Source organism: Microcebus murinus, chromosome 12, assembly GCF_040939455.1.
Source record: "Microcebus murinus isolate Inina chromosome 12, M.murinus_Inina_mat1.0, whole genome shotgun sequence".
NCBI classification, from domain to species: Eukaryota; Metazoa; Chordata; class Mammalia; order Primates; family Cheirogaleidae; genus Microcebus; species Microcebus murinus.
The window spans coordinates 3,291,880-3,317,501 of record NC_134115.1 but is presented as its reverse complement, the minus strand read 5'-3'; the positions used below and the strand labels follow the sequence as shown (position 1 = coordinate 3,317,501).

General features: G+C 48.7%; 1 protein-coding gene across 5 annotated transcripts in view; it reads left to right on the top strand.

Moving 5' to 3' along the window:
- The window catches only part of SYK (spleen associated tyrosine kinase), a 94,307-nt gene extending 69,761 nt beyond the window's left edge, over positions 1 to 24,546 (top strand). For 4 of the 5 annotated variants that reach the window (XM_076008460.1, XM_076008457.1, XM_076008459.1 and 1 more), the window contains 7 exons: positions 4,523 to 4,610; positions 4,929 to 5,106; positions 7,505 to 7,714; positions 8,958 to 9,147; positions 13,177 to 13,317; positions 14,308 to 14,420; positions 21,844 to 24,546. In XM_076008460.1, coding sequence (XP_075864575.1) covers positions 4,523 to 4,610; positions 4,929 to 5,106; positions 7,505 to 7,714; positions 8,958 to 9,147; positions 13,177 to 13,317; positions 14,308 to 14,420; positions 21,844 to 21,916 — 993 coding nt within the window. In that variant the 3' untranslated portion in view covers positions 21,917 to 24,546. The remainder of the gene's footprint in view (positions 1 to 4,522; positions 4,611 to 4,928; positions 5,107 to 7,504; positions 7,715 to 8,957; positions 9,148 to 13,176; positions 13,318 to 14,307; positions 14,421 to 21,843) is intronic. The other variant, XM_076008461.1, reaches the window with a different exon arrangement.
- Positions 24,547 to 25,622: the final 1,076 nt, after the last annotated feature.

Genomic DNA, 25,622 nt, shown 5'->3' with positions numbered 1-25,622 from the left:
CAAGCTAAAACTAAGATGCCTGACCATGTCCACCCATGAAGTAGACTCAAATGAAAAAGCTTGGTAACACACTGTGCAGCAAGGATGTGGGTGATGGGCACTCTCACACTTCAGTGGAGAATTGTGAAGTGATACAATCTGTAAAAAAGGCAATTTTGCAACATCTATCAAATTTAAAGTATATACTCAACTCTGCAACTCTTTATTTCTAAGTATTCATCATATAGATATTCTTGCATTTATATGCAGTCATGTGTATATGAAGGTGTTTAGTTCACTACTGTATAATTGACAAAGTCTAGTAATAATTTAAATGTACATTAGTGGGAAATAAATAAAATTGGTTACAGTAAAATTGCCACTATGGGAGCAATTTATTATGAAATTTTCATAATAAAAACTAAAAAGGCAGATGCATTTTAAACTTTTCTTTAGAATTTAGTAACATGTGTATGCTTGTGAAATATAAATGAATTTAACTAAATACAAGTACTGATCATCCTTAAATGATTGAAACACTCTCATTATTAGTTGTGGAATTTTTTTCTTTGCTGCTCTAAGTATGTAACCCTGTCCTTCTCTTAAGGAAAATAGGCAGAGTTTGAACAATAGCATCCCTGAAAACTTACAGACAGCCTTTCAGCTTCACACTTCAGATACACATTCTCTAAGAGGATTAAACCGAAATGTGTCCCAGCATTTCAAATTAAAACCCATTTTTCATGTTTTATTCCAACATGCACATTGATAATACTCTTAATTGATAAGAGTATTTTAACCCTCTTAGTGCAGCGGGCCTAAATATCGGCTTTTGCATCTAGGACGAAAAGTGCCGTAGGCCGATATATCCTAAGGAGCTGACATATCTGCCTGCCCTACTAAGAGGGTTAAAACTTACGTTTAAATATACAATTCACTAGGGGTCAGCAGGGAGAGGGAAAAGAAGGAAAAGAAGTTCTCACCCTTTTCCTTGGTGATGGCTGAGCAGCAGATCAGACCCTTAGAAATATGTTTCCATATAATTAGCACCAGATTTTAGATCTTTGCTGTAAGGTGAGAGAAGACTAATTAGAAAGGTCAAGTGTTATTTTCATGGATCTTAAAGCAAATAATACTATCCCTGTCTGGGGCAAGGGTCTGCCCTTGTCTGTGGGTCTTGTTCCCCAGGGGACCCTGGTCTTCCCACCAGAGACAGGGGCCACACTGGCTTCATTGCAGCCAGTATTTCTAAAGCCACTGACTGTTACTGCAGTCATGATGAGCATGTTGTCACCTGCATTACTGCTGTTGCCTAATTTGAAAATGTTTTGATAATATGAGGGTAAAAATTAAGATAAAAAAATGGACATTAGGACACATGGCAATACTGTGGAATCAGGAAACTCGGAATTAGCCGATCAGTCATGCAGCAATAATTTTTTTCTCTTTTGCTCACTTCTGAATCTCCAGTTTTTAAACATAGGCATTCAAAGATTTCTCAAATACATGTTATATTTGCATTCTTGAATAAGAAGTCAGGGATCATAACTTATAAGTGAACATATTATTACTGTGGAGTGATCTGTTATTACCTGAATTTATAAACCTTGAAAAGTCACCAGTTGCTCTTTTGGAAGGTAGAAAACTAAGGTATGAAGTGCCATCTAGTGGTGTCCTGCAGGTTTGATCTCTGTGCTGAGTATTGGCAAAAATGGAAAAAAGGAACTGTCAACATTTCATTTATACCTTGTTGATTATACGGAAAAGATGACGCTATTGATTGGAACAGAATAGATCACAAATGCAAACAGAAAGAATAATGACAAATAATAATAATGTGGACCAGCAATATATTTTTCATTAAAATTAAAATTTCATTAAATTTTTAGTAATAATTAAACTTAACAATTTGTCATTATGCCTTTTTGGTCATTCTTTACAAAGTCCTCAAATTCTTTTGTTGAGCTGGGAATTTGCTTCCAGAGGTTATTTTAGTTGTTTTTGTTTTTCTAATACACGGCATATTCGTGGAGTGCTTTGGGGAAGATGAAATTTGCATTTCATCTTGATCATAAGTAACCACTGCTTTTTATGCCTATTCCCCTACAAATGACTTAATAGAAAGCCTCCCATTTCTTCCACAGAACATTCTTCCAAGCATGCTGCCATACTTTGTTATAATCCCATCGGTTACAAAAAGGAGTGGGGGCAGGGGCCTGGCTAGGAGAGAGCTGGTGCGGGGTCTTGAGGCTCATGCCAGGTCCTTTCATAATCACAAGGTGCCAGCCGGGCCGGTGGCTCAGGCCTGTAATCCTAGCACTCTGGGAGGCCTAGGTGGGCGGATCGCTCAAGGTCAGGAGTTTGAGACCAGCCTGAGCAAGAGCGAGACCCCATCTCTACTAAAAATAGAAATAAATTAATTGGCCAACTAATATATATAGAAAAAATTAGCCGGGCATGCATGGTGGCGCATGCCTGTAGTCCCAGCTACTCGGGAGGCTGAGGAAGGAGGATTGCTTGAGCCCAGGAATGTGAGGTTGCTGTGAGCTAGGCTGACGCCATGGCACTCACTCTAGCCTGGGCAACAAAGCAAGACTCTGTCTCAAAAAAGAAAAAAAAGAAAAGAAAACATAATCACAAGGTGGTCTGTGTTGGGCTGTGTGGAAATAAAGCTCTAAGCCGCCTTGGCTGAAAATATGGAGCCCAAACTTCCAAGGGAGCTCATCGGTCTGTTTCCTTGTCCATAAACTAAGATAGATGAGGGGTAAACAACACACTGCCAATAAGTTATTCAAGTCCACGGGATTAGAATCTCTGTGTCCATCACTACTAATTCTTATTTCTCCTGATATACTAGTATCTTTTTCAGCACATTTTTCCAACCCCACTTCTATCTTTAAATGATCATAACTTGATCATTTCATCTTGATCATAAGTAACCACTTATGATCAAATTCTTCCACACAGGAATCATACATCAGATAATTACACAATTGCATTACGTTTAAAGTCCTTTAAATAAATAAACCTTTTTAAAGTCCTGCTGCTCTGGGGAACAGGAGTGAAATCATAGCCCTGGAATCATATGAAATGTTTAAAAGAGAAGGATTGTCATTTGGCATTATGCATACTTATTTCTCTCCATTGGTATGAGGACTTGAGAGATAGCTAATTTTTAAATCACATTAGTTTATACTTCACATCTCCAGGTTTAGGAAGTGATTTTTATTCATTCATTCATTCATTTATGCAACATATTTTGGCTGAGCACCAACCACAGGTGTGGCACGGCTACCAATGCAGCCAATGAATGCCAGTGTCCCCTAGACCTTATATTCTGTTTTCATCCTTGCTGCATGATAGCTACTTCTGTTAAATAGTTCTGTAAGAATGCTGAGATGGTCTGTGAGAAAATGTATCCAGTGATATTCCACTGACAAATAAGAGCAGACATTCTTTAGTCTCATGCAGAGGGCTGGGCCCCTTGGGGCAGGCCCTGCCTCTGGCAGCCACAGACAGCATGAAAGGAGGGCGTCCAGTGCCTGGGGACAGATGGCCAGTGGTGGGAGTGGCATGTTGTGACTTCATTATCCTACTTTTGGTTTCTGGGCTTGTATTATCAAGAAAGTAGACAAGGACTTAGTGTGTGTTGTAAGATAAGTGACTCTGTAATGTTAAGCTTAATGTCTCTGTTTCTTTAAACTTCTCCAAAATCTGGCAGTATCTCATTCTTCGTGGCCACTGTTTGGACACTGAGAAGCTATATGGACATATAAAAAAGGGTGTGAATTGTGGTTTCACTGTGAACTAAATTTAGTAGCAATAACCTTGTTTTAATTTGGGGGGAAAGGGGCCAGGAAAACTTTGAGATGAAGGCTTTCAAAGGGGAAGGTCCTTAGGGAATAAAAGAAGTGGCTTTTACCCCAGTTATTTCATGATGCAAATTGGCGTTATCAAGCAGGTAATCAGGAAGGCTGCCGTGGGTCACAGGCAGCGGCGCTGTGTCCCACACGCCTCCCTGGCCTGCCAAGGTGCCAGGAGGAATTCCTTCCTTCAGGTCTGCAGAGAGGAGTCCGGCTCGCACGGGATCGGTGGCTACTGTCCGGCAGGTGTAGCGCTGCGGCCGGGGTGGTGGCAGCCGGCCTGCCGGGTGTGGGCTCGCTGGCCAGTGCCACCCTGTGGCGCCCCAAACGTTGCCCGTCCCCGCTGAAGGCGACGGCACGGCGGGCACAGGACGCAGGCAGCGGGAGTGGGAGGCAGGCGGCCTCGGAGGGCATTCAGTTCCTCTTTAACTGAGATCCCTGTCTTGCGAAGTTGGAGAGCTAGAGTTAGGGGAGGAAATGGGCCGGCCGCCCTTCGCCTCGCCGCCCGGTCCAGACAGTCGCCCGAAGAAAGAGATGAGCTTTGCTTTCCTTGTCTGCCTTACCTCTTAACTTTGTCGGCCCTGCATAAGCCAAGATGTGATTATTTGAAAATAAAAGTGGTCGCTCAGGTCAGCTGGCCGGTGACTGGGCGGGGCTGACCCGGCGTCCGTGTGCTGCAGGCCTCCACCTCCCAGGGCAGCCGGCCGGGCAGCGCCGCCTCCTTCAATCCTTACGAGCCAGAAGCAGCGCCCTGGGCCGCGGAGCGAGGTGAGAGATCGCGGCTGTCCGCGGAAGAGGGTGGGTGGCCCACTCGTGCACCCCCGCTGCCATTGCAGCACCGCACGCTGACGTCCCGCGGCAGGTGGCACGGTCGCATGCCCATGAGCAGGGCAGGGCTGCGGGGTGGAATGGCCTCTCACCACCGCCCCCAGGCAGCTAGCAGCGCGCAGACAGCTGCGGCCTCCTCCCAGAGCCTCCATCCCCCCGCGGTGCCGGCGCTGCCGCTCCCGCTTCCGCAAAGATCACGTGCCTGGAAGGACAGGTCCAGGGCTGCAGCCCGCTGTGTGTTTCCTGACTGCATTGCAGGCCCCCCGAGGGAAGCCCTGCCCATGGACACCGAGGTGTACGAGAGCCCCTACGCCGACCCCGAGGAGCTCAGGCCCAAGGAGGTTTACCTGGACCGAAACCTGCTGACGCTGGAAGACAAAGAGCTGGGCTCCGGTAACTTCGGGACCGTGAAAAAGGGCTACTACCAAATGAAAAAGTAAGTCTGCGCCACCCTCACCCCACACAAGCCTACGGCCCAAACGACTGACAGTACGTCTGTAACGTTCACTTAGTCCCAAACACAGAATGTAACCGCTGGCAGAGCCGGTTGTGGTAACATTCTAGTTTTTGTCAATTTCTGGTGCAATTATGATGAGAACATCCATTATGTATATTAACTATGAATGTAATAACTTATGTGAGTTTAGATGTGATTCATAAACCTTGTAGAAAATTAGGAAATAGAAGCTAGGGGTGGTGGCTCACACCTGTAATCCCAGCACTCTGGGAGGCTGAGGTGGCAGGATTGCTTGAGCCAAGGAGTTCGAGTCCAGCCTAAGCAAGAGAAAGACTCCATCTCTACTAAAAGTAGAAAAAAATTAGCCAGGTGTGGTAGTGTGCACCTGTAGTCTCAGCTACTCAGGAGGCTGAGGCAGGAGGATTGCTTGAGCCCAGGAGTTTGAGGTTGCAGTGAACTATGACAACCCCACTACACTATAACTGGGGTGACAGAGCAAGACTCTGTCTCAAAAAAAAATTAGGAAGTAAAACAAGCAGAGACCTAGGAAGAAAAGATATCATATTTGTATCGCCCAAACATAATCACTGTTAACTAACCATAGTATATAGGTTTTTTAGATTTTTATATGCACATATATATGTATTATTTAAAAAGAAATCATTCAATGATAACAATAGTGCTTTCACATATTTTCTTTGATTTTTTTTTTTTTTTTTGAGACAGAGTCTTGCTTTGTTGCCCAGGCTAGAGTGAGTGCCGTGGCGTCAGCCTAGCTCACAACAACCTCAAACTCCTGGGCTCAAGCAATCCTGCTGCCTCAGCCTCCCAAGTAGCTGGGACTATAGGCATGTACCACCATGCCTGGCTAATTTTTTCTATATATATTAGTTGGCCAATTAATTTATTTCTATTTATAGTAGAGACGGGGTCTCGCTCTTGCTCAGGCTGGTTTCAAACTCCTGACCTTGAGCAATCTGCCCGTCTCAGCCTCTCAGAGTGCTAGGATTACAGGCATGAGCCACCAGGCCCGGCCTATTTTCTTTGATTTTACAATTGTGTCTCATTCTTCTTACCCAGAAAATTCTGGATTCCAAATATCATTAGTGTAATTATTTATTGGCTTTATCCTATGATTTCAAATGACAATGCATAATATATACAGTAGTTAAAATCACTAAATTACTAAAATATATTTGCATTCATTTGGTCTTTGGAAGGCATCCCACACAGAATGTATAGTGAGAATACCCATTTCTAAAGTCTTTTGAAATAGACCCTATCTTTGAATTGGTATGATACTAATACGAATGTGGTTAGGTTTTGTTGTTTCATGCTATTTTCAATTTAAGGTATTTTGTCAAAAATATTTTTCATGCATAGGTAATTTATATGATTCAAGGGTCAAAAATACAGCCAAAAGTATATCCAAAGAACTCTTCCTTCCTGGGCTGCTTCTTCCCTTTGCATTTGTGTGTGTGTGTGTATGTGTGTACACACACGCACACATGCACACACATGGACACACACAATCTAAATTGGCCGTGGTGCTTATTTTGAAACATATGTATGTACATCATAGTCATTTTTTAAAGTGAATACAAATTTTCACCTATTAAGGCCTAAATTTTCTTGGTTTGTGAAAGTATATGATATTTAATTTTAAATATCTTAAATATATAAATTAAAATAGATGTGACTGTGGATACATAATTTTAGCTGGAGTGTTTCGGGATAGGAGAGGCTCTCTGGGACAGTTTGGGGCAAAATGATGTCATTTCAATAATGAGTCTTCCAGCCAATAAACATGGCTCCACTTAGGTCTTCTTCAACATCTTCAGGTTTCTCTCCACACAATTGTTTAGCTTTTAAATGTATTTAAATGTATGTTTTTAAAATGTATTATTATTCCATTTAAATGTACACTTTTAAATTCTATACCCAGAAATTCACTTTCAACTTATATTAAAAGAATTTTAATATATTCATATTCATATTTATTCATGTTTAATATATTCATATTCATGACACATACTCCAAGATGGTGAACCACAAGACGTCACAGGAATCCATGTCTGTGGTAGTTGGTGAGGCTATTTGAAAATTACTTACATGTTCCACAGTTAGGGCTTCTGCTTGGCCGAGGCACTTGTCAGCACTGTTCCCCACCGCTCAAAAGTAAGGGGCTTGCTCTAGCCCGTGAAGTGGAGGGTGCGGTCGGAAGCCGGCCATCTGCCTAGGCCTCTGCAGACACGGCTCGCCCTGCCGCACGCCTTCCTCGAGCCTGCTCCTGCACAGCGGTCAGGCTCGCAGAAGAGGGCCGTCTAGAGGTGAGCTCTCTGGGGAACTTTCTTGTGCATTGTGATTTCTTTCACAGAGTGGTGAAAACGGTGGCTGTGAAAATACTGAAGAACGAGGCCAACGACCCTGCTCTCAAGGACGAGCTGCTGGCAGAAGCCAACGTCATGCAGCAGCTGGACAACCCGTACATCGTGCGCATGATCGGGATCTGCGAGGCCGAGTCCTGGATGCTGGTCATGGAGATGGCGGAGCTCGGCCCCCTCAACAAGTTTCTGCAGCAGAACAGGTACCGTGTGGCCAGAAGCCACACCCCGAGGGACAGGGCGCCCTTCCTGATGGGTGGGCCGGCCGACCCGAAGCCCTCCTGCCTCCCACGTCGATCCCGCTCGGGACCTTGAGAGAGGAGGAAGGGAGACGTGATCTTTGGCCCCAGCTCCTTTAGCTCTTGTTGCTCAGAGAAGAATTCTAGTTTGGCAATTTCATCTTTCTTCTCTTTCTTTACTCACTCTGTATTGGCGCAGTGGTAGACTCAGCCTCAGAATGTCTCCATAAGAAATCTCCCTCCCTCCCCTCACCAGGAAGGACACTCTGTTTTGGTTTTGTTTTGTTTTGTTTTGTTTTTGAGACAGTCTCACTCTGTTGCCATGGCTAGAGTGCCATGGCATCAGCCTAGCTCACAGCAACCTCAAACTCCTGGGCTCAAGCGATCCTGCTGCCTCAGCCTCCTGACCATGCCTGGCTAATTTTTTCTCTATATATATTTTTTAGTTGGCCAATTAATTTCTTTCTATTTTTAGTAGAGACGGGGTCTCACTCTTGCCTAGGCTGGTTTTGAACTCCTAACCTCGAGCAATCCTCTCGTCTTGGCCTCCCAGAATGCTAGGATTACAGGCGTGAGCCGCCTGGCCGACACTCTGTTTTTAAACAAACATTTAAACATTTTCCAAGGGATAGCAGCTATGTCTTATATGTTGGGCTGACGTCTAAGTTCTCATGACTTCAATTACAGAAATGTCAATTGTTATTAATTGATTCCACCCATCAAGGGAGTAATGACATTGTGCTCATCTACAGCCATTGCTGAGATGGGGGCTCACGTGGAATGAGACAGAACAACAGCCACCCACTAGCTTTCCCCATTTGCTGTGCCATGTTTGTACTGAGATGATGTCTTCAGAAGGGAGATATTGTTACCCCTACTTTACAAGTAAGAAATTGAGGCTCAGGTTGCCTGATGATATTGGAACAGGGATTTGAGCTGGTGCTTGGCTGTCCACAAGCCAGGTCTGAGTACTCCACTTTGCTGCCTTTTGTGTGATTCAAAGCACGACATGAAAATCCACATTGAACACTGAACGGTGTTCTGTCTTGAGCATCTGTACACTAACAAGGCTATTGGTCACCACTTGCGAGTCCTATTGTTTAAGAATGTGGAATGCATGGATTCATCTTCTATCTGTATGAGGAACGTGGCTCTTCTAAAATGGACCACTGTCTGCTGTAGCTAATGACACCGTTGTGACTTTCAGGCACGTCAAGGATAAGAACATTATAGAGCTGGTCCACCAGGTTTCTATGGGAATGAAATATTTGGAGGAGTGCAACTTTGTGCACAGAGATCTGGCTGCAAGAAATGTATTGCTGGTTACTCAACATTATGCCAAGATCAGTGATTTTGGACTTTCCAAAGCACTTCGTGCTGATGAAAACTACTACAAGGTAGGCACATCTTAGTATTCAGAGCAGCCGCTAGGAAAGTGAAAGGCAAATGTATGTCTTCTTTTATTTTATTATGGTAGGGTTTTAAGAAGCAATTTCACTAATTAAAAATAACTTTTTAAAAAAGGTTCTCATTAAGCTTTGATTCTTTTGTTTTAAAAATGCAAATACCCTAATATATTACACCTTGAGATTTACTCAGAAGAGTATCCTCCAAATTATGCTTCATGTAATGATAGGAAGTCAAGGTATTAATTGGTGGTTCATTTTGAAAAAAGAACGGGATTCATTTGTTAAATTACTTTGGAAAATAGGGATTGGGCAGATGATTCCCACAGGGCTTCCCTGAGCCCTTTCACGTTGTTCAACAATTGTAAATCTCAGCAGCGTTTTTCTCCACCAAACTTCTCAGACCTAATTCATCATGTAATCCTTTCCCAATAGAACATCTAATAACGTCTTATAGAACACTGTTACAGCATATAGTTTGGATCTATTCCGAAATAACCTTTTAATGGATATCTATCTACACAGGTAAAGGTTAGAAAATGAAGGTGAGAACCATCAAAGAATTCATCATCTTCTTCCAACTACAAGATTAGGTACCACATATTTCTAATAAATATGTGGAAATTGTTCTAGTGGCTTAATTGGTATCCAGGGTAATTGAAGTGTCAACAAAGAAATGCAATTTCTTTGATCAGGATAGTTATGTGAATGGGACCAGAAAAGAAATATGTCCCTTAGTTTGTTAGGCCAGAAATTATGGGGAATTAAGAATGGACTTCCAGCAAAATGTAAAATGGAAATCGATCCTGAGTGCAGGTACAGACCTCCTAAAAAATAATGTCACAATGACCAACCCCATTTGCTGATGTGACTTTGCTTTCTCTTACCCCTCAAATGACCTGATACCAACTAAAGGAAGGGAAAAAAGATAAGAAAGCCCCACCTTCATATGAACTCAACCACAGTGTACATGAAGGGTCTGTGTTGGCCAACTGGAAAGTGTGCTAGGATGGGGCCATGGGTTGAAGAGGGTGCCAAGGGCAGATTGACAACTTGGCAGGTCTGTGGTAATGTTCAGCGTGCTCAGAAATAATGACAAACCCTGAATTTCTAACTGGTGGGTGGCAGGATGGGAGCCCCAGTTCCACGCCCAGTAGTAGTTGGAGATGCCAGCCGAGGTGGCAACGCCTGCCCACTTACCCTTCCTCTGAGAGGCAGTGTGCAGGTCCAGCATGCGACTGGACAGTGGAGCTCCTGCAGCCACGGGTGCAGCAGAGGGAAGGCTACTGGGCTGCCCCACTGCACTCCTGGCCCACTCTGCATGCAGCAGCTGCTCAGAAGGAAGTCCCTTCAGGGAGAACCGTGCCTCGAGAAAGGCATCAGGACTAGCCGAGCCACGTAGGGACTGCAGGGACGCGGGGCAAGGCAGTCTGTTCGTGCAGCCTGGAGCAGGAGCCCCCACAGGCTGGGAGAGGAAGCCTGCTATGACGCTGCATGCACTTCACGGCCACCATTGCGGAGAGAATACAAGGCAGCTGTCTGAAACAAGGATGCAAAGAGGAGAAGGAGACGAAATATGGATGCTTTCTCTACTGCTGCGAAACAAATCACCCCAAATGTAGCGCATTAGAACACCACCAAGCATCTGTTTACCTGAAGTCCCGCTGCTCCAGGAACAGCAGGGCTGGTGCATCTCTGCTCACACGGTGACTTGCCAGGCGGGGTGGGGGTTTGAGGGATGGGGAGTGGATGTGGGGGAAGGGGCGTGAGCCTCCATCCCACAATGCTGCGCACAGGGCAGGGACCGACTGGGTGCGTGCCATGGTCCGGGACCTCCGCTGGACCGTGGGTGGCACACCTACACGTGGCCTCTCCCTGTGGCCCCTGGGCTTCCTCACAGCATGGCAAATGGGTCCTGAGAGCAAGCCGCCCCAGAAGCAGGAAGGGAAGCCGGGGCGCAGAAACCGTGTCAGGGTCACTGCTGCCTCACTCTGTTGGCCAGGCAGCCAGGGCCCACCTTGATCCAAAGGAGGTGGGTAATAGGCCCCCACCCCTCAGAGGAGGCGTGTCCAAGAACTTGGGGGCCAATTTTAAAACTTCCACAGATATTAAACAGAATACGATTGAAAAGTAAACCAGCACATCTCTGAAAATAAACGGAGGAGAAAAAAAGGCCACTCCGTAAATAAAAACTACGTTATATGCAGCACGAAGAGACCAGACACTATTGAAAAGACAGGGACGTGGGGGATTTCTTCACGAAAACAAAGCAGTGTGAAATGGAAAAGAATAAAACAGTGAAACAAGAGCAAAGAGAAATGTGAGCCACAAAAGCAAATGCGTCCCGGTCCTTGGAGAGCTGTGAGTGGCAGTGTGGATCCGTGTGGCAGCGCCGCCCGCAGCAAACACGCGTTCAGCACGGTGCATAGCGTGATCTGCGAGAGCAAAGGCTGGAGACTGCAAAAGTCCGGTTCCGTCAGTCATAGCAGTGAAGTGCACAATGTCACTCCTTTAAAAGTGACTTTGTTTGCATGTGCTGACCTAGAAATGTGTCCACAGCACAAGCTTAAGCAGAGAATAGAAAAGTGCAAAGAAGGCCCTAGTTTTATTACAAAAAAAGTATATATTTCCTATTCATGCATGTATCTAGGTGGTTCTGGAAGGGTACAGGAAAACTATCGGAGGTGGTCGCCTCTGGGGAAGAGGAGCTGGAGTTGCTTTTCAGTGTGTTTAGTATTTGTCAAAGGTTTACCTTTTTGTCGGTTTAAAATTCAGAAGAAGCTTGAAATATTATATTGTTTCAACTTCTGAAATCAAAATCTGAAAACAATGCACAACATAATAGAAACAGAAGTATAACTTGTGTCGTTTAGAGGAGAAGTGTCAGAGCACTTAGGTGCCCCCTTGCAGTGCCGTGAAGTTAGTTTTCACTGAAATCACAAAGCCCCCTCTGCACCACAAGGGACTTCTCCCAGGTTGAGAGGTGACATCAACAGGAGGTGACAAGACTCAGTCCTATGCCCCCTGAATCCCAAACCTGAAGGGAAGAGTTTTGCTATGCACAGTTTTGATCCTTTTACTACCACTTGCTTTGTTAAATTAGAAAGCTTAAATCATTTTATGACACCAGCATATAGTCTATGGCAAAATAATTAGCCTTGGCTTGAAGCTATGGTGGACAAAGACATATGAGAGTTAAATATGCTCACGATCAGGCTGTTTTTGAAGCATAACCGTGAAGTAATATTCATGCTGTACTCTCACATGCGCCCACGAAGGTCCACAGTCAAAGGGGACAGGAAAAGGCTTAAAGAGGCAAGCCGTTTGACCTGAGTCATAAATATGTGTTGAAATCTTGAAACGAGTACATAATATTTTAAGGTTTAATAGTACTTTTATTTTTATTTATTTTTTTTTTGATACCCGTGCCAGTGTAGATTAATAGTACTTTTAAAATTCAGACAACACACACACATACACAGCATTTGTAGGGCATGATTTTATTATTTTTTTAAGATTGTGGTAAAACGCACATAACATAAAATTGCCATCATAATCACTTTTAAGTACACAGTTTAGTAGTGTTAAGCACATTCACATTGTTGTACAACCAAAATTCAGACTATTTTCATCTTGCAAAACTGAAAGTCCATACCCATTAAACACTGATTCCCCATCCCACCCTCTCCCCAGCCCTGGAAACCGCAGTTCTACTTTCTGTCTCATTAATTTGACTGTCTTAGTATCTCATATAGATGGATTCACACAGGATTTGTGGTTCTGTGACTGGCTTATTTCACTGGGCATAATGTCTTCAAGGTACATCTGTGCTGTAGCATGTGTCAGGATCCCTTCCTCTCTAAGCCTGAATGGTATCCCCTGTCTGCGTAGACAGCATTTTTTTTATCTGCTTGTTTATCTACGGGTTGCGTGCATCTTTTAGCCATTGGGCATAATGCTGCTGTGAGCCCGCTGTGCACAATTTTATTCCTAAAGGAACATCTCATCGTTTGCCTCCAGGCCCAGACCCACGGGAAGTGGCCGGTGAAGTGGTACGCCCCAGAGTGCATCAACTACTACAAGTTCTCCAGCAAGAGTGACGTCTGGAGCTTTGGAGTGTTAATGTGGGAGGCGTTTTCTTACGGGCAGAAGCCGTACCGAGTGAGCCACTCCTGCTTTGTGTCCTCACCACGTGGCTGTCAGAGCAGAATAGCTCCACACTGTCTTTCCAGGGACCTGGAAATCACGGAATTGGAGCGCCCTCTCTGAGCCTTCCATTGTCTTTTTTTTTTTTTTTTTTTTTTTTGAGACAGAGTCTCACTTTCTTGCCAGGCTAGAGTGAGTGCCATGGCGTCAGCCTGGCTCAACCTCAATCTCCTGGGCTCAGCGATCCTACTGCCTCAGCCTCCCTAGTAGCTGGGACTACAGGCATGCGCCACCATGCCCGGCTAATTTTTTTTTTGTATATATATTTTTAGTTAGTCAATTAATTTCTTTCTATATTTTGGTAGAGACGGGGTCTTGCTCAGGCTGGTTTTGAACTCCTGACCTCGAGCAATCCGCCCGCCTCGGCCTCCCAGAGTGCTAGGATTACAGGCGTGAGCCACCACGCCCGGCCTTCCATTGTCTTTTGACGGGGCAGTTAATGTGCCCCCGTGTATTCCAAACTGAAAAAGAAATAGCTGATGCTCACTGAACAGGATGTTGTTTTCCCCATTGTGTGTCACACAACAAAACAATGCATAAAATATCCACCCAAATCAGCATTCGTTAGAGTTGAAATAGAAATAACTATTTGCAGTATCATATTTGCAGCTTAATTACATTTTTTAGATCTTTTTATCAAAATATATATGCCAAAAAGGGCCTGAATCCCAGGAGTTAGCTAGTGAGTTTTCGCAGATGAAACACACCTGTGAACCCAGCCCCCAGGTGCAGGAGCAGAATGGAACCAGAACCAGAACCGGCGCCTCTGCCGTGCAGCCCTCCCCGGGCGGCCTGTCCCGCTCTGCCTCCGGATGAGGTGCCCTGCCTTTCTGCTTTCTGCTGTTGGAATCATACAGCGTGCACACCTGTGGGTCTTGGGTGGGGGCTGCTCTGTCATTGGTTAACTCTTTCTTTTAAAGCTCGTGTGCGTCCTGTGTGTTTCAGGGGATGAAGGGAAGTGAAGTCACTGCTATGCTAGAGAAAGGAGAGCGGATGGGATGCCCCCCGGGCTGTCCCAGAGAGATGTACGAGCTGATGAACCTGTGCTGGACGTATGAGTGAGTACCCAGCGCTGCCTGCATGCTGTCCACTTGCTCTGGAGATAGCTGGACATTAAAAAGAAGCATAACTTCTATCTTTTCAAGAGTCAGAAATGTGCTCCCTGGCAAACAAACGATGGGGGGACTGGCTCAGCTTTGAGAGACCACACTTCCAGGCCCATGCACTTGCATGCTTTAGAATCTGAAGAGTGAGTTTTGATAAGTACCCTAATCCAAGTGTCCAAATTCCAACGTAGGCAACATTGGTGGGCGCTGAGGGGAGGGCAGGCAAAGTGAAAAGGTGTTCGTGGGAGTTGGGGGCTGCATGCCGTCTTTGGCAACAGAGGATGGTAGAAGTGCTCAGTAGGGGACTGTTGTACTGTCCAAATTCCCTTTGGCCAGCTCACGGATGGATTGACTAAGGTTGCACTTCTCTGGAAGCCGCCCAGTCGTTTCAGCATGGGCCTGAGTCTACCCTGGCTGCTGTCACATATTTTGCCTAGTGGATCCCAGGTGCTGGTCAGACTTTTAAAGTACACCTGACATGGTACCTCGTTAATGTTCAGGAAAATGCATCACACCTGAGGATTAGGGGTGTGTCCTTTGCCCAGGCTCGGTGGCCTGTGTGTCTGTCTCCAGACCCCTGGTGCTGAAGCGTGCAGGGCCCACACGGCTCGGAAACAGCACGGTCTGTGACAGAGGAGCTTCACCCTGGCCATAGAGGTAGCACTTGCAGGGGCAGGTGTGCTCGCAGGTGCAGCTGGCGTTGCTGGAGCATCTGAAGGTTGAGGGACGTTCCAACTAAATGCTGCCAGTGCCGCCTGGGATTCTGAGACTGCCCCCGCTGGAGCATGGTCCTGCCACCATCGGGGATGGCAACGACAGCTCTCCTTTTTATCTCAGAGCGACTGACCGGGGCAGCCACAAAGGCAAAGGTCAGACCGCGGCAGCTCCTGCTGCTGCCCTTGCTCAGCGGAAGGGCCCGGTCAGGCCTCCCGGTGCTGAGGTGCCTGCCTAGACCCCGGGCCATCTTGTCTGACCCTGAGTGTTAGTGCCGCAGAGATGGCGGAGTGTCAGCAAGAGAGGAATGTTACCCATGGGTTTTGTGGGGCATGTCCAATCCTTGTAGCCTTGACTTAATCCTCCTCATGCCCAAACTAGAACTGTCAGAACCATCAGCAGGAAGGCCCAGCCATTTCCGATGCTCTCCCCCACGGGCAGCCCTGGGGCCCGTGGCAGCCCGTGACCATTCGCTGCAAGTGTCCCTCAGTCCTGCCTGCGGCTTCCCTTGGAAGGAAGGCTTCGCTTCCTGGAGCAGGGTGGGCTCCCTTTTAAATCATTTAAATCCATTTAAATCATTCTGAAACAAATGCAAAAACTTGAATTCAAAATGAACTTTCAGGAGGAGAGGTAAAATAAGTGTTTTGATTTAATGTTAACGCTGACATGTTTATTTCTGTCGGTTGCTTCTTTGTGCTGGATGCTCCACAGTGAGGAGGTGAGGAGGGCAGTGGACAGGAGAGGGGCTTGGTGCGGACGGGTGTCGGGAGTGTGCCTGGTGGGGACGAGCCTCGCCCTCAGCGCCTCCGTGTCCTAACAGGACCACTGCCGGGGGGCCTCTGCTCCATGGCACGCGGGGTTTGTGCTGTTATTTCCAGAATGATCCACTGGGGCAGAATGCAGAGGCAAAGGGTCTCTTTTTGGGTTCATTGTTAGAGCAAAGTAGAGCAGACGTCTTCCTTCAGGAGACACTCTTTGGAAATGCACTTTCGCACCTGGAGCGTTGAGAATGGGCCCAATGAGGCTTGCAGGCGTCTTTCCTGCTGGCCTCCCGAGTGCCGCGGGCCTGCGGTCCACTCCAGGGACAAGCCTCAGCCGAACAGAGACGGGGAGGGCCCAGGCCCCAGCTAGAAACGACAGCTCTTTATCAAACGGGGGTTTCCTTTTCCAACAAGGCTGTATCTCTGAAGACTAAAGATTTTCTGGTAGTGGTTTCTAAAGGGGAGGGGCGAGATGTTCAGATACTTTGTCTAAACATAAGTAGTTTAATGAGGTTTGCTGAATTATTAATAAAAAGAAAGATTTCTTAGAGTATGACCAACACAGAGTTCACAAGAACCAGGAACTGGCCGGGCAACTGGGTTCCTGCTGGGCTCCCAGGAAGGTGCTGCCTCGTCATCGGTTCTGCTCTGGCCACAAGGGGTTTGGAGGGACTTCTTGGGTCTATGAGGGAAGCTGAGGGGGCAGATGTCACCCCTCAACCCTCTTGGGACTTCTTGGGTCTATGAGGGAAGCTGAGGGGCGCAGATGTCACCCCTCAACCCTCTTGGGACTTCTTGGGTCTATGAGGGAAGCTGAGGGGCGCAGATATCACCCCTCAACCCTCTGGGTCTATAGAGAAGCTGAGGGGGCAGACGTCACCCCTCAACCCTCTTGGGACTTCTTGGGTCTATGAGGGAAGCTGAGGGGGTCGACATCACCCCTCAACCCTCTTGGGACTTCTTGGGTCTATGAGGGAAGCTGAGGGGCGCAGACGTCACCCCTCAACCCTCTGGGTCTATAGAGAAGCTGAGGGGGCAGACGTCACCCCTCAACCCTCTTGGGACTTCTTGGGTCTATGAGGGAAGCTGAGGGGGTCGACATCACCCCTCAACCCTCTTGGGACTTCTTGGGTCTATGAGGGAAGCTGAGGGGCGCAGACGTCACCCCTCAACCCTCTTGGGACTTCTTGGGTCTATGAGGGAAGCTGAGGGGGGCAGATGTCACCCCTCAACCCTCTTGGGTCTATGAGGGAAGCTGAGGGGGGCAGACGTCACCCCTCAACCCTCTTGGGACTTCTTGGGTCTATGAGGGAAGCTGAGGGGGGCAGACGTCACCCCTCAACCCTCTTGGGACTTCTTGGGTCTATGAGGGAAGCTGAGGGGCACAGATGTCACCCCTCAACCCTCTTGGGTCTATGAGGGAAGCTGAGGGGGCAGACGTCACCCCCCAACCCTCTTGGGACTTCTTGGGTCTATGAGGGAATCTAAGGGGCGCAGATGTCACCCCTCAACCCTCTTGGGTCTATGAGGGAAGCTGAGGGGGCAGATGTCACCCCTCAACCCTCTTGGGACTTCTTGGGTCTATGAGGGAAGCTGAGGGGTGCAGACGTCACCCCTCAACCCTCTGGGTCTATAGAGAAGCTGAGGGGGCAGACGTCACCCCTCAAGCCTCTTGGGACTTCTTGGGTCTATGAGGGAAGCTGAGGGGGCACAGACGTCACCCCTCAACCCTCTTGGGTCTATGAGGGAAGCTGAGGGGGCAGACGTCACCCCTCAGCCCTCTTGGGACTTCTTGGGTCTATAAGGGAAGCTGAGGGGGCAGACGTCACCCCTCAACCCTCTTTCTTTGCAAAGGGGAAACACCAGTTCCAAGTGGTGCGCTGTGCAGGTCACAAAAGCAGCTTGAAGGTCAGTAAGGAAAACAGGAATCAGTAATTGTGTTTTCCAGAGTTGAGTCAGGTTCAGGCAACTGAAGACACCAGTGGGATAAGCCCTTGCACATGGAGAGAAGTTGGGGCTTTTGGTCCCAAATATCCTGCATAATGGTCCCAGCCCTCTGGGGAGGCCTCTGCTCCGTGGAGAAAGCCCCCAGGCCGTCAGGATTCTCCCAGAGCCAGGCAGGATCCAGATGCAGCTCACAGGCCTGTTTAAAGACTGGTAAACCTAGGCACACATGAATTCCCAGCACCGTGGTGAGGTGGTAAGCTCTGCCCTGGCTTCCTGTTCAGCCTCCCCCGAAGTCTTTTCCCACCGAGTGGCACATCATCTGAGAGCCCTGGGTGGCTCACGTGGTCTGCACCCCCCAGCCTCCCTGCGGCTGCTGTCCAGGCCCCAGCAGTGTGGCTGCCGGGAGTCTGTCCCTGCAAGCCCTCGAGTTGGGGGAGGGCGGGCGTGCAGTCGACAGCAAGGTAAGAGCGAGACTGTGGCCCCGCGCGTGCCTGAGAAGGCGTGAGTCCCATGGGAAGGCAGACCCAGGAGGGCACAGGCCTGGGTGTCGCACGTGTGCATGCTTGGAGTTTCGAAGGGCCTCTCACGTTGGGGGAGTGTGCCAGCAGTTGCTTGGGGCACAGGAGCACTCAGGGCTTCCAGCATGTGGTGGATTCAGTGAAGTCACCGTAAGTGGTCCCTGTATATTCTCCGGGTTTTTGTTTTTTGCCCCCATTGTAAATAGCCACCTTCTCCAAGGGGCTGACGGAGGGAGAGAGAGGGAGGGAGGAAGGATCTCTGGAAGGAGTGGTGGAGGGAGGGAGGGAAAGGGGCAAAGAGAGGAGATGGACAGACACACACACTTCTAAATGTGCCGCAGACACACCTCCCTCCCCTGCCCGCAGGGGCTCCCGGCCACCCGCGGGGGCTCCCGGCCACCCGCAGCTGGAGGGCAGGGTGCGCCGGGCCAGGCACGCTGAGCCCTCTGAGGCCATGAGGCTGTGTTGTGCTAGAATGCTCTAGAGCAAACCGCAGTCCAGGCTGCTTCCGCTCACAGTGCTCTGGCACCAAGTGTGTGGTTTTTCCATGCCAGCGAATCCTCCAACTCCCTGCATGCGGACTGTGTCCACAGCTCACTTCCGTTCAGTCCGACACTAGCTCCCAGGCAGCACAGACCCTCCTGCAGGCTGAGGGGCCATCCCACAAGACTGCCCCCACCCCAGACGCCGCCACAAGCCCCAGGTCGCCACCTGCACTCCAACAAACTGGCTGTAAATCTGGGGTTCCCACGCCCCCACATCAGGTTTGACAGTTTGCTAGAACAGCTCACGGAGTGCAGGAAAGTGCTTTACTTATGAAGACAGGTTTATCATACAGGGTATTAGACAGGTGCAAATGCATAGGCAGATGAAGAGGTCCACAGGACAAGGTCCACAGGGTCCTGAGCACAGGGGCTTCTGTCCCCGTGTTGGGGTGCCCTGCCTTCCTGGCACGTGGATGTGATCACCAACCAGAAGCTCTGTGAGCCCCATCATTTGGGGTTTGTATGGAGGCTGCATTCCATGGGCACAACTGACTAAATCAGCGGCCACTGGTGACAACTCAGTCTCCAGCCCCTCCCTGGAGCTCTGGGCTGAGGCTGAAAGTCCCAACCCTCTAATCACATGTTTGGTTGCCCTGTCAACCAGCCCCCGTCCTGAAGCTCTCCAGGGGCCGCCAAGAGCCACCTCATTAGCATAGACTTAGGTGTCGTCGAAAGGGGCTTATGATGAGGAACAAGAGATGCCCCTCTAACTGCGTCACGCAGAAATCCAGGGTGTTAGGAGCTCTGTGCCAGAGCCCAGGAGGAAGACCAAGTGTGCGTATTTATTATCACACACTGGGAGCTTCGAAAGAGAACAGAGAGTGATTGGGGACAGGGATAGGGCCATACTTCCATTAGGGGACCAGCAGGGCCACGTTAGGAGGAGGCATTCAGCCAAGACCTGCAGGGGACTGGGCCGGAGGGGCGGGGCAGAAGCTGCACTCGGCCCTGGACGCCGTGTCCCTTCCTGCTGCTGAAGCACAGCTGTGTCCTGGAAGCAGCCTCCGCCACTGGTTTAAAGGAGAGATGTCCCAGGAGAGCTGGCCAGGTGTCCTTCCTGAGTGCCGGCTCAGGACTGTGTTTCCCCACCTTTGTTGGCTGCTTGGCTGCTGGGTGGGCAAACCCTCGGAGCATGAGTCAGGGCGCCCTTTGTGCTGTTGAGCCCCCACGGTTAGAGGAAAACCCTGCTTTGCAAAAAGGATGAGGTGTGTTCTCTTTGCCTGTCGACGACGCTCAGGAGCAGGACAGCGGCTGTCCCTCTGGGCGGATGTAGCTTTGCCTGCACGTGTGCTCCACCCGCTCGGCCACCGCAGCCTTCCCAGGGTCATGGCCCCACCGTGGAGCCCTGGGAGGCCTGCGTCCCCAGACGTGAGGGCAGACGGCTGCCTGTGCTGACGGATTAGAGCAGTGTGTCACGGTTTTGCTTGCTCTTGAAAGCTGTAGGTGAAACCATGTATTTTGATACCATTTGACAAAACTACCTGTTTTGGTTCTGTAGAAAACACTCTGCTCGTGTAATGAGGAGTGATTCTTGGTCCTCATGCGTGTTCTATGGCTGTTCTCCTGTGTCTGGGTTGAACCATACGAAATTGCAATTGCTGTGGGTCAAAATGTTTGAATGGCCATTTTGGACATGGAATATGTTGATGGTTGAATGTGGACAGTTTCCTACAGGGTGACCTCGCATTCTATTTCACTTAGTAGGCAACTCTGCCCACTTGCAATATATCCAAAAAATCTTGTAAAATAAGAAAAGTAACTTCTAAATGAGAATATATTCTCAGTGTTTTAATACTTCCTTTCAGCTGATCCATACAATATGTCCATGTTAGAGAAAACAGACATCTGTAAATATTTGTTTAGAGACTGCAAATTGTTAAACGTTTTACTCATAGTTTACTTACATAAATACCTTACTTGGCAAGAGAGACAGGAAGGCGTTGCTGTGTTAAGGTGTATAACAGACAAGGTCTGAGTCTTTGCTTCTGCTATGACAGGTTTGCCTGTTTTGTTTTGTTTTTGAGACAGTCTCATTCTGTCACCTGGGCTAGAGTGCCGTGGCGTCAGCCTAGCTCACAGCAACCTCAAACTCCTGGGCTCAAGCGATCCTCCTGCCTCAGCCTCCTGAGTAGCTGGGACTATAGGCATGCGCCACCATGCCCGGCTAATTTTTTCTATATATTTTTAGTAGAGACAGAGTCTTGCTCTTGCTCAGGCTGGTCTCGAACTCCTGAGCTCAGGCAATCCTCCTTCCTCGGCCTCCCAGAGTGCTAGGATTACAGGAGTGAGTCACCACGCCCAGCCCAGGTTTTAGTTTTAATAAAAATCCTTATTAATGGTCTATTTTCAGATAATCCAGAGCCATCAATTAGAGCGTGGGGATGAAGGAGTTAAAGTTATGTTCATATTTCTTCTGTTAACGAGATTGAGTCAAACATTAAATATATCTGTCGTATGTTAAGTATTTTTACACACTGTCTGTTTTCCTAGAACCCCAACGACACAGCCTCTGCTCCTGGGGCTAAAAGGTTCCGAGTTCCAGCACAAAACTTGTCCAACTTTAGGGTGGACATGCATCACCTGGACAGCATGTTACTTATTTATCTATTTTTTCTGTGGAGCATAGAGGAGGAGGGAGAGGAAAACAGAAAGAAATGACCGAGAGCATGTTAAACTGCAGATTTGGGCTGTGTCGGTCTGGGGCGGCTGACACACTCTATTTCTCATGGCCTTCGCCCTGGGGCTGGGTGCGGTCCCACGTGAGCGCAGTGCCTGAAGCACGCCACCAGGGGCGCGGGCTCTTGTCCTCTGTGCCCAGGAGAGGCCACCAGTGGTGAGCACGCTCTCACCGGCTTGTCGACAGACGGTAACTCACCTCTTCCCTCCCCAGGGTGGAGAACAGGCCCGGATTCGCACAGGTGGAGCCACGGCTGCGGAATTACTACTATGATGTGGTTAACTAGCAGCTCTCGTCCTTGTTTGTGGCTGCCTTTGACCAGGAGAGCTGGCTTGAATGGAGCATGCCTGTGCCTCGACACACAGGGCGCCCGGGCAGCCCTCGCAGGGCACTCCCAGGCCCGGGAGGAGGACGGACAGCAGGATCCCAGGGCCCACTGGGTTCGCTTGTTTGCTTGGCCATGTGATTCTCATGACAGGTTATTCCTCGGGTCTGTTTCCGACTCCCTTTGGTGCCTTCCCCTCGTCTGGGTCCGGGCTGCATTTGCACACCCGGCAGGCCTAGAGGCATTGCCAGGTGGTGTGCAATGCTCTCACCCAACTTGGCATTTTGAAATGTCCGAGGGTGCAGTCAGCATGTGACCCCCAGTGGAGGGTGGAAGCAGAGGAGGAGGGATCTGGCTGCCTCTAGCATGATTCTGACAGCCTACAGGGCTGGTGCCTGGCCACAGAAAACCTTTCCCGACAATAAAAGTACTTTGAGTAAAAATCAAGTTTGACCGCTGCAGTTTCTAAGCAGGTAGTCTGCTAAGGAAGAACAAAAAATGCCCGGACGCTGCTTTTGCTCTCTGTGCTACGAGACAGAAGACTTGGAGCGGTGTGCAGAATGAAAACCGTTTGACTCAATGGGCTTGGCCTCCTCCCCGGACACCGTGCTGCAGACTGCCTCGGAGCCTGCTCTTGCACGGTGACTGGCAAGTAGAGCTCTGTGTGGAGGCTGCGCAGGAAGGCAGGACGCCCGTCACCCTCGTCCGACCCAGGACAGCAGAGCGCTTAGGGCTGTCATCCCGCTGTGTGGCCCGCGCTTCCTCCGCTCCAGAGGGTGCGGCCAGAATCCCCTTTCTCTGTATCTGTAACGGAGGGTGACATGCTGGCTGCTGTCATATAAAGAAGAGATTCTAAGAAGGTATTAATTCATAATAAAGCCAAAGGCCCCGACCCCTCACCGCAGACAGGCCTTACTGAGTGTGACTCAGAGGCCACTTTGGCCTGAGTGTTCAAGGCCTGAGGACCCTTTTCTAGTCTTCCAGTCTTAGCTAAGCCTTGGCTTCATGTTCGCTCTTGCACAAGTCATCACCCATTGATGCCAGTTTTGCCGTGGCCCTTGAAAGTCAGGGATATCTAGCCATAATTCGTACCTCAGCAGATACTCGTGATCTTGGACCTGTCTCATCTTCACCCACGCGTGAGACATTTTAAAGTGCAGAGGCAGCCCGGGCAGCAGAGAGGGCTCCTGACGGGGAGCAGGGAGCAAGGCACAGAGGGGAGCGTAGGACCCTTGCTCAGCCATGGAAGACAGGAGTTCCTCACAGAACGTGTGCTAAGAACGGTTTAGAAGCCATGCACGCACTTGGGAATCCTACTACCTGGTGGTCTGATCGTTTTGTTAAAGAGAGGGTCTCTGAGTGCTGAACATGTTGAGCAGATTCTCAGAACACACTTAGAGTCACTGAAATTGAACATATCAATGACCAGATCTCTGTGGGTCAAGCCACAGATAGCTGTAGAATCACATATGGTTGATTCTACAGTCTCAGGTGAGGGAGGGCTGAGTGTACAGGACTCGGTGCCAGGGTGATCAAGTCTCAGACAGTCTGTGCTGCAGGACTCTCAGTGCCTTCCTGCTTTTGCCCCCAGAATGTGTTTTTGATTCAGGCCACATGCTCGTAGGAATGAGGGCACGCATAGGCAGTCAGTGTGCAGAGCTCTCTATACCTTCCTTCCATGTGATTTCCTGGCCTCTTAGCTGCACCCCGCCCCCCAGGAGTCTGCGGATGGCAGACAGCCAGAACGGGACTGGGCAAGGGGGTGCAGGGTCTCGCCTCCCTGCTGGCAGCCGCCAGCCGGGCAGTATCCTGATGGTGGACAGTCTCCTGGGCGTCTCCCTTGGGAGGGCAGGTCTTGTGTGCAGAATCCCTACTGTGCCAGTACGAGAAAGTCTTGTCCAGTGAAAATTCTGCCCTAGGAATAATTCTCCTTTCCCCTGGGGTCACAGAAAAGAGCAAATAGGGAAAGGCATCTAAAATTGAAGAGGGATCTATAATGTGAAAAGGGCTGAATTTGGAAGATTTGAGAAAGGTCTCTGTGGCCTCTTCTAGAGCACCAGCTTGGGCCAGACTGTTGCACGCACACTGCCCCTTGGGCTGCAATACTCTGGTTTTTCCCTGCGGCTGGGCTCACTCCATGTGCCTTTTACTTTCTGGTCCTTCTTTAGCAGGGAACAAAAGAGCATCACACATAGACACATGTCCCTGGCCGGTATCACGTTGACTGCTGAGGCCGTGAATACCTTGTCCCCCAGCAGGACTGAATGTTTCTACAACAGAACACAGTGTGTTCAGTGGTGAAATCATTGCACACGTGCTTTTTTCCGAGCACATCCTTCCCCTGCACGTCCCGTTGCCCAGCCCTGCTTGTGTGGGCCAGGTGGTAACTTCACATTGTTGTCGCCCACTGACTATAAGTCCACCTGGATTTTCACTTGCAGAGGCCATGGCTGGATTTCCAGGCCTCCCAGCCTCCCGGAGAGCTCACCACCGATTAGCAGTGTATCCTGTTTTTCATTTATTTCTGAGGAGCTCCATTTTGTCGTTGAACATTTTCTTAAACTGTGATTTTTAATAAAAATTTAAAATTAGCTTTGTGATGATTTTCATGGAAGTTATTAGGATATGGTAGGTAACAGTCAAATAGTGGCAAACAGCATTGTCACATGTGCAACATGTTTCTACCATGTTAAGTCCCCTGCCATCGCCTAGAAAGGCCGTCTGTGAGCTCCTAACACACACAGGTGAGCAGTCCGTCAGGGAGGGCCCTGTCTTGCCAGAAAAGGTCTGTATCTTCTGTTCACGGGCAGGGTTCTGCCCAGTGAGGGCCTGACAGCCCACAGCCTGCCGTAATAGCAGGTGGACTGAGGAGACCCAGAAATGCCAATAGATGTGGCTGCGAGCTGTCCCTTTCTCCTTGAAGACAGCGTAAGAGGCACTGCCGGAGACAAGCTCTTTGAAGACAGCGTAAGAGACACTGCCGGTTCCAGAGTGCTGATCTCCTGTTCTAAAGGAGGTACACACACATGCACAAATGCACACAAATACATACACATATATGTATGTGTGCACACAGCCACACGTATATATGCATCCACATGTGCATGTGCACATACACATGCACATACATGTGTTTGTGTCCCCACATGCATGAATACATACATGCACGTGTGTTCACATATACATGGATACACATACATACATCTGTGCGCATACATATACATGCACACATAAACGTGTATGGATACACGTGTGCACATGTGTCTGTGCATGCAGTGCACTTGTGTAAACATGCATACACAAACACATGCATATATACATGTGTACCCGTGTGCATGCATATACACATATGAAGCCACATACATGCACACACAAATACAACATATGCATACATACGTGTGTGCACCAAACATACAGACACAGACACACATTGCACAAACATACATCACACAAATATACCACACAAGCACATACACATAGACACATGTTGAACCTTATTGCAAATAACCACTAAAAAATCCACATGGCCCAGTCATCCCACCATGGACCCCTCCTGTCTGGTCAAGCACTGGGGCTCCCCTGCCATACTTTTCTGTCCTAGCCCCAGCAGGTCCTTTCTGTGAGCCAAGTCAGAGGTTTGGAGGAAATGGCAAGGCTGGCTGGGCTG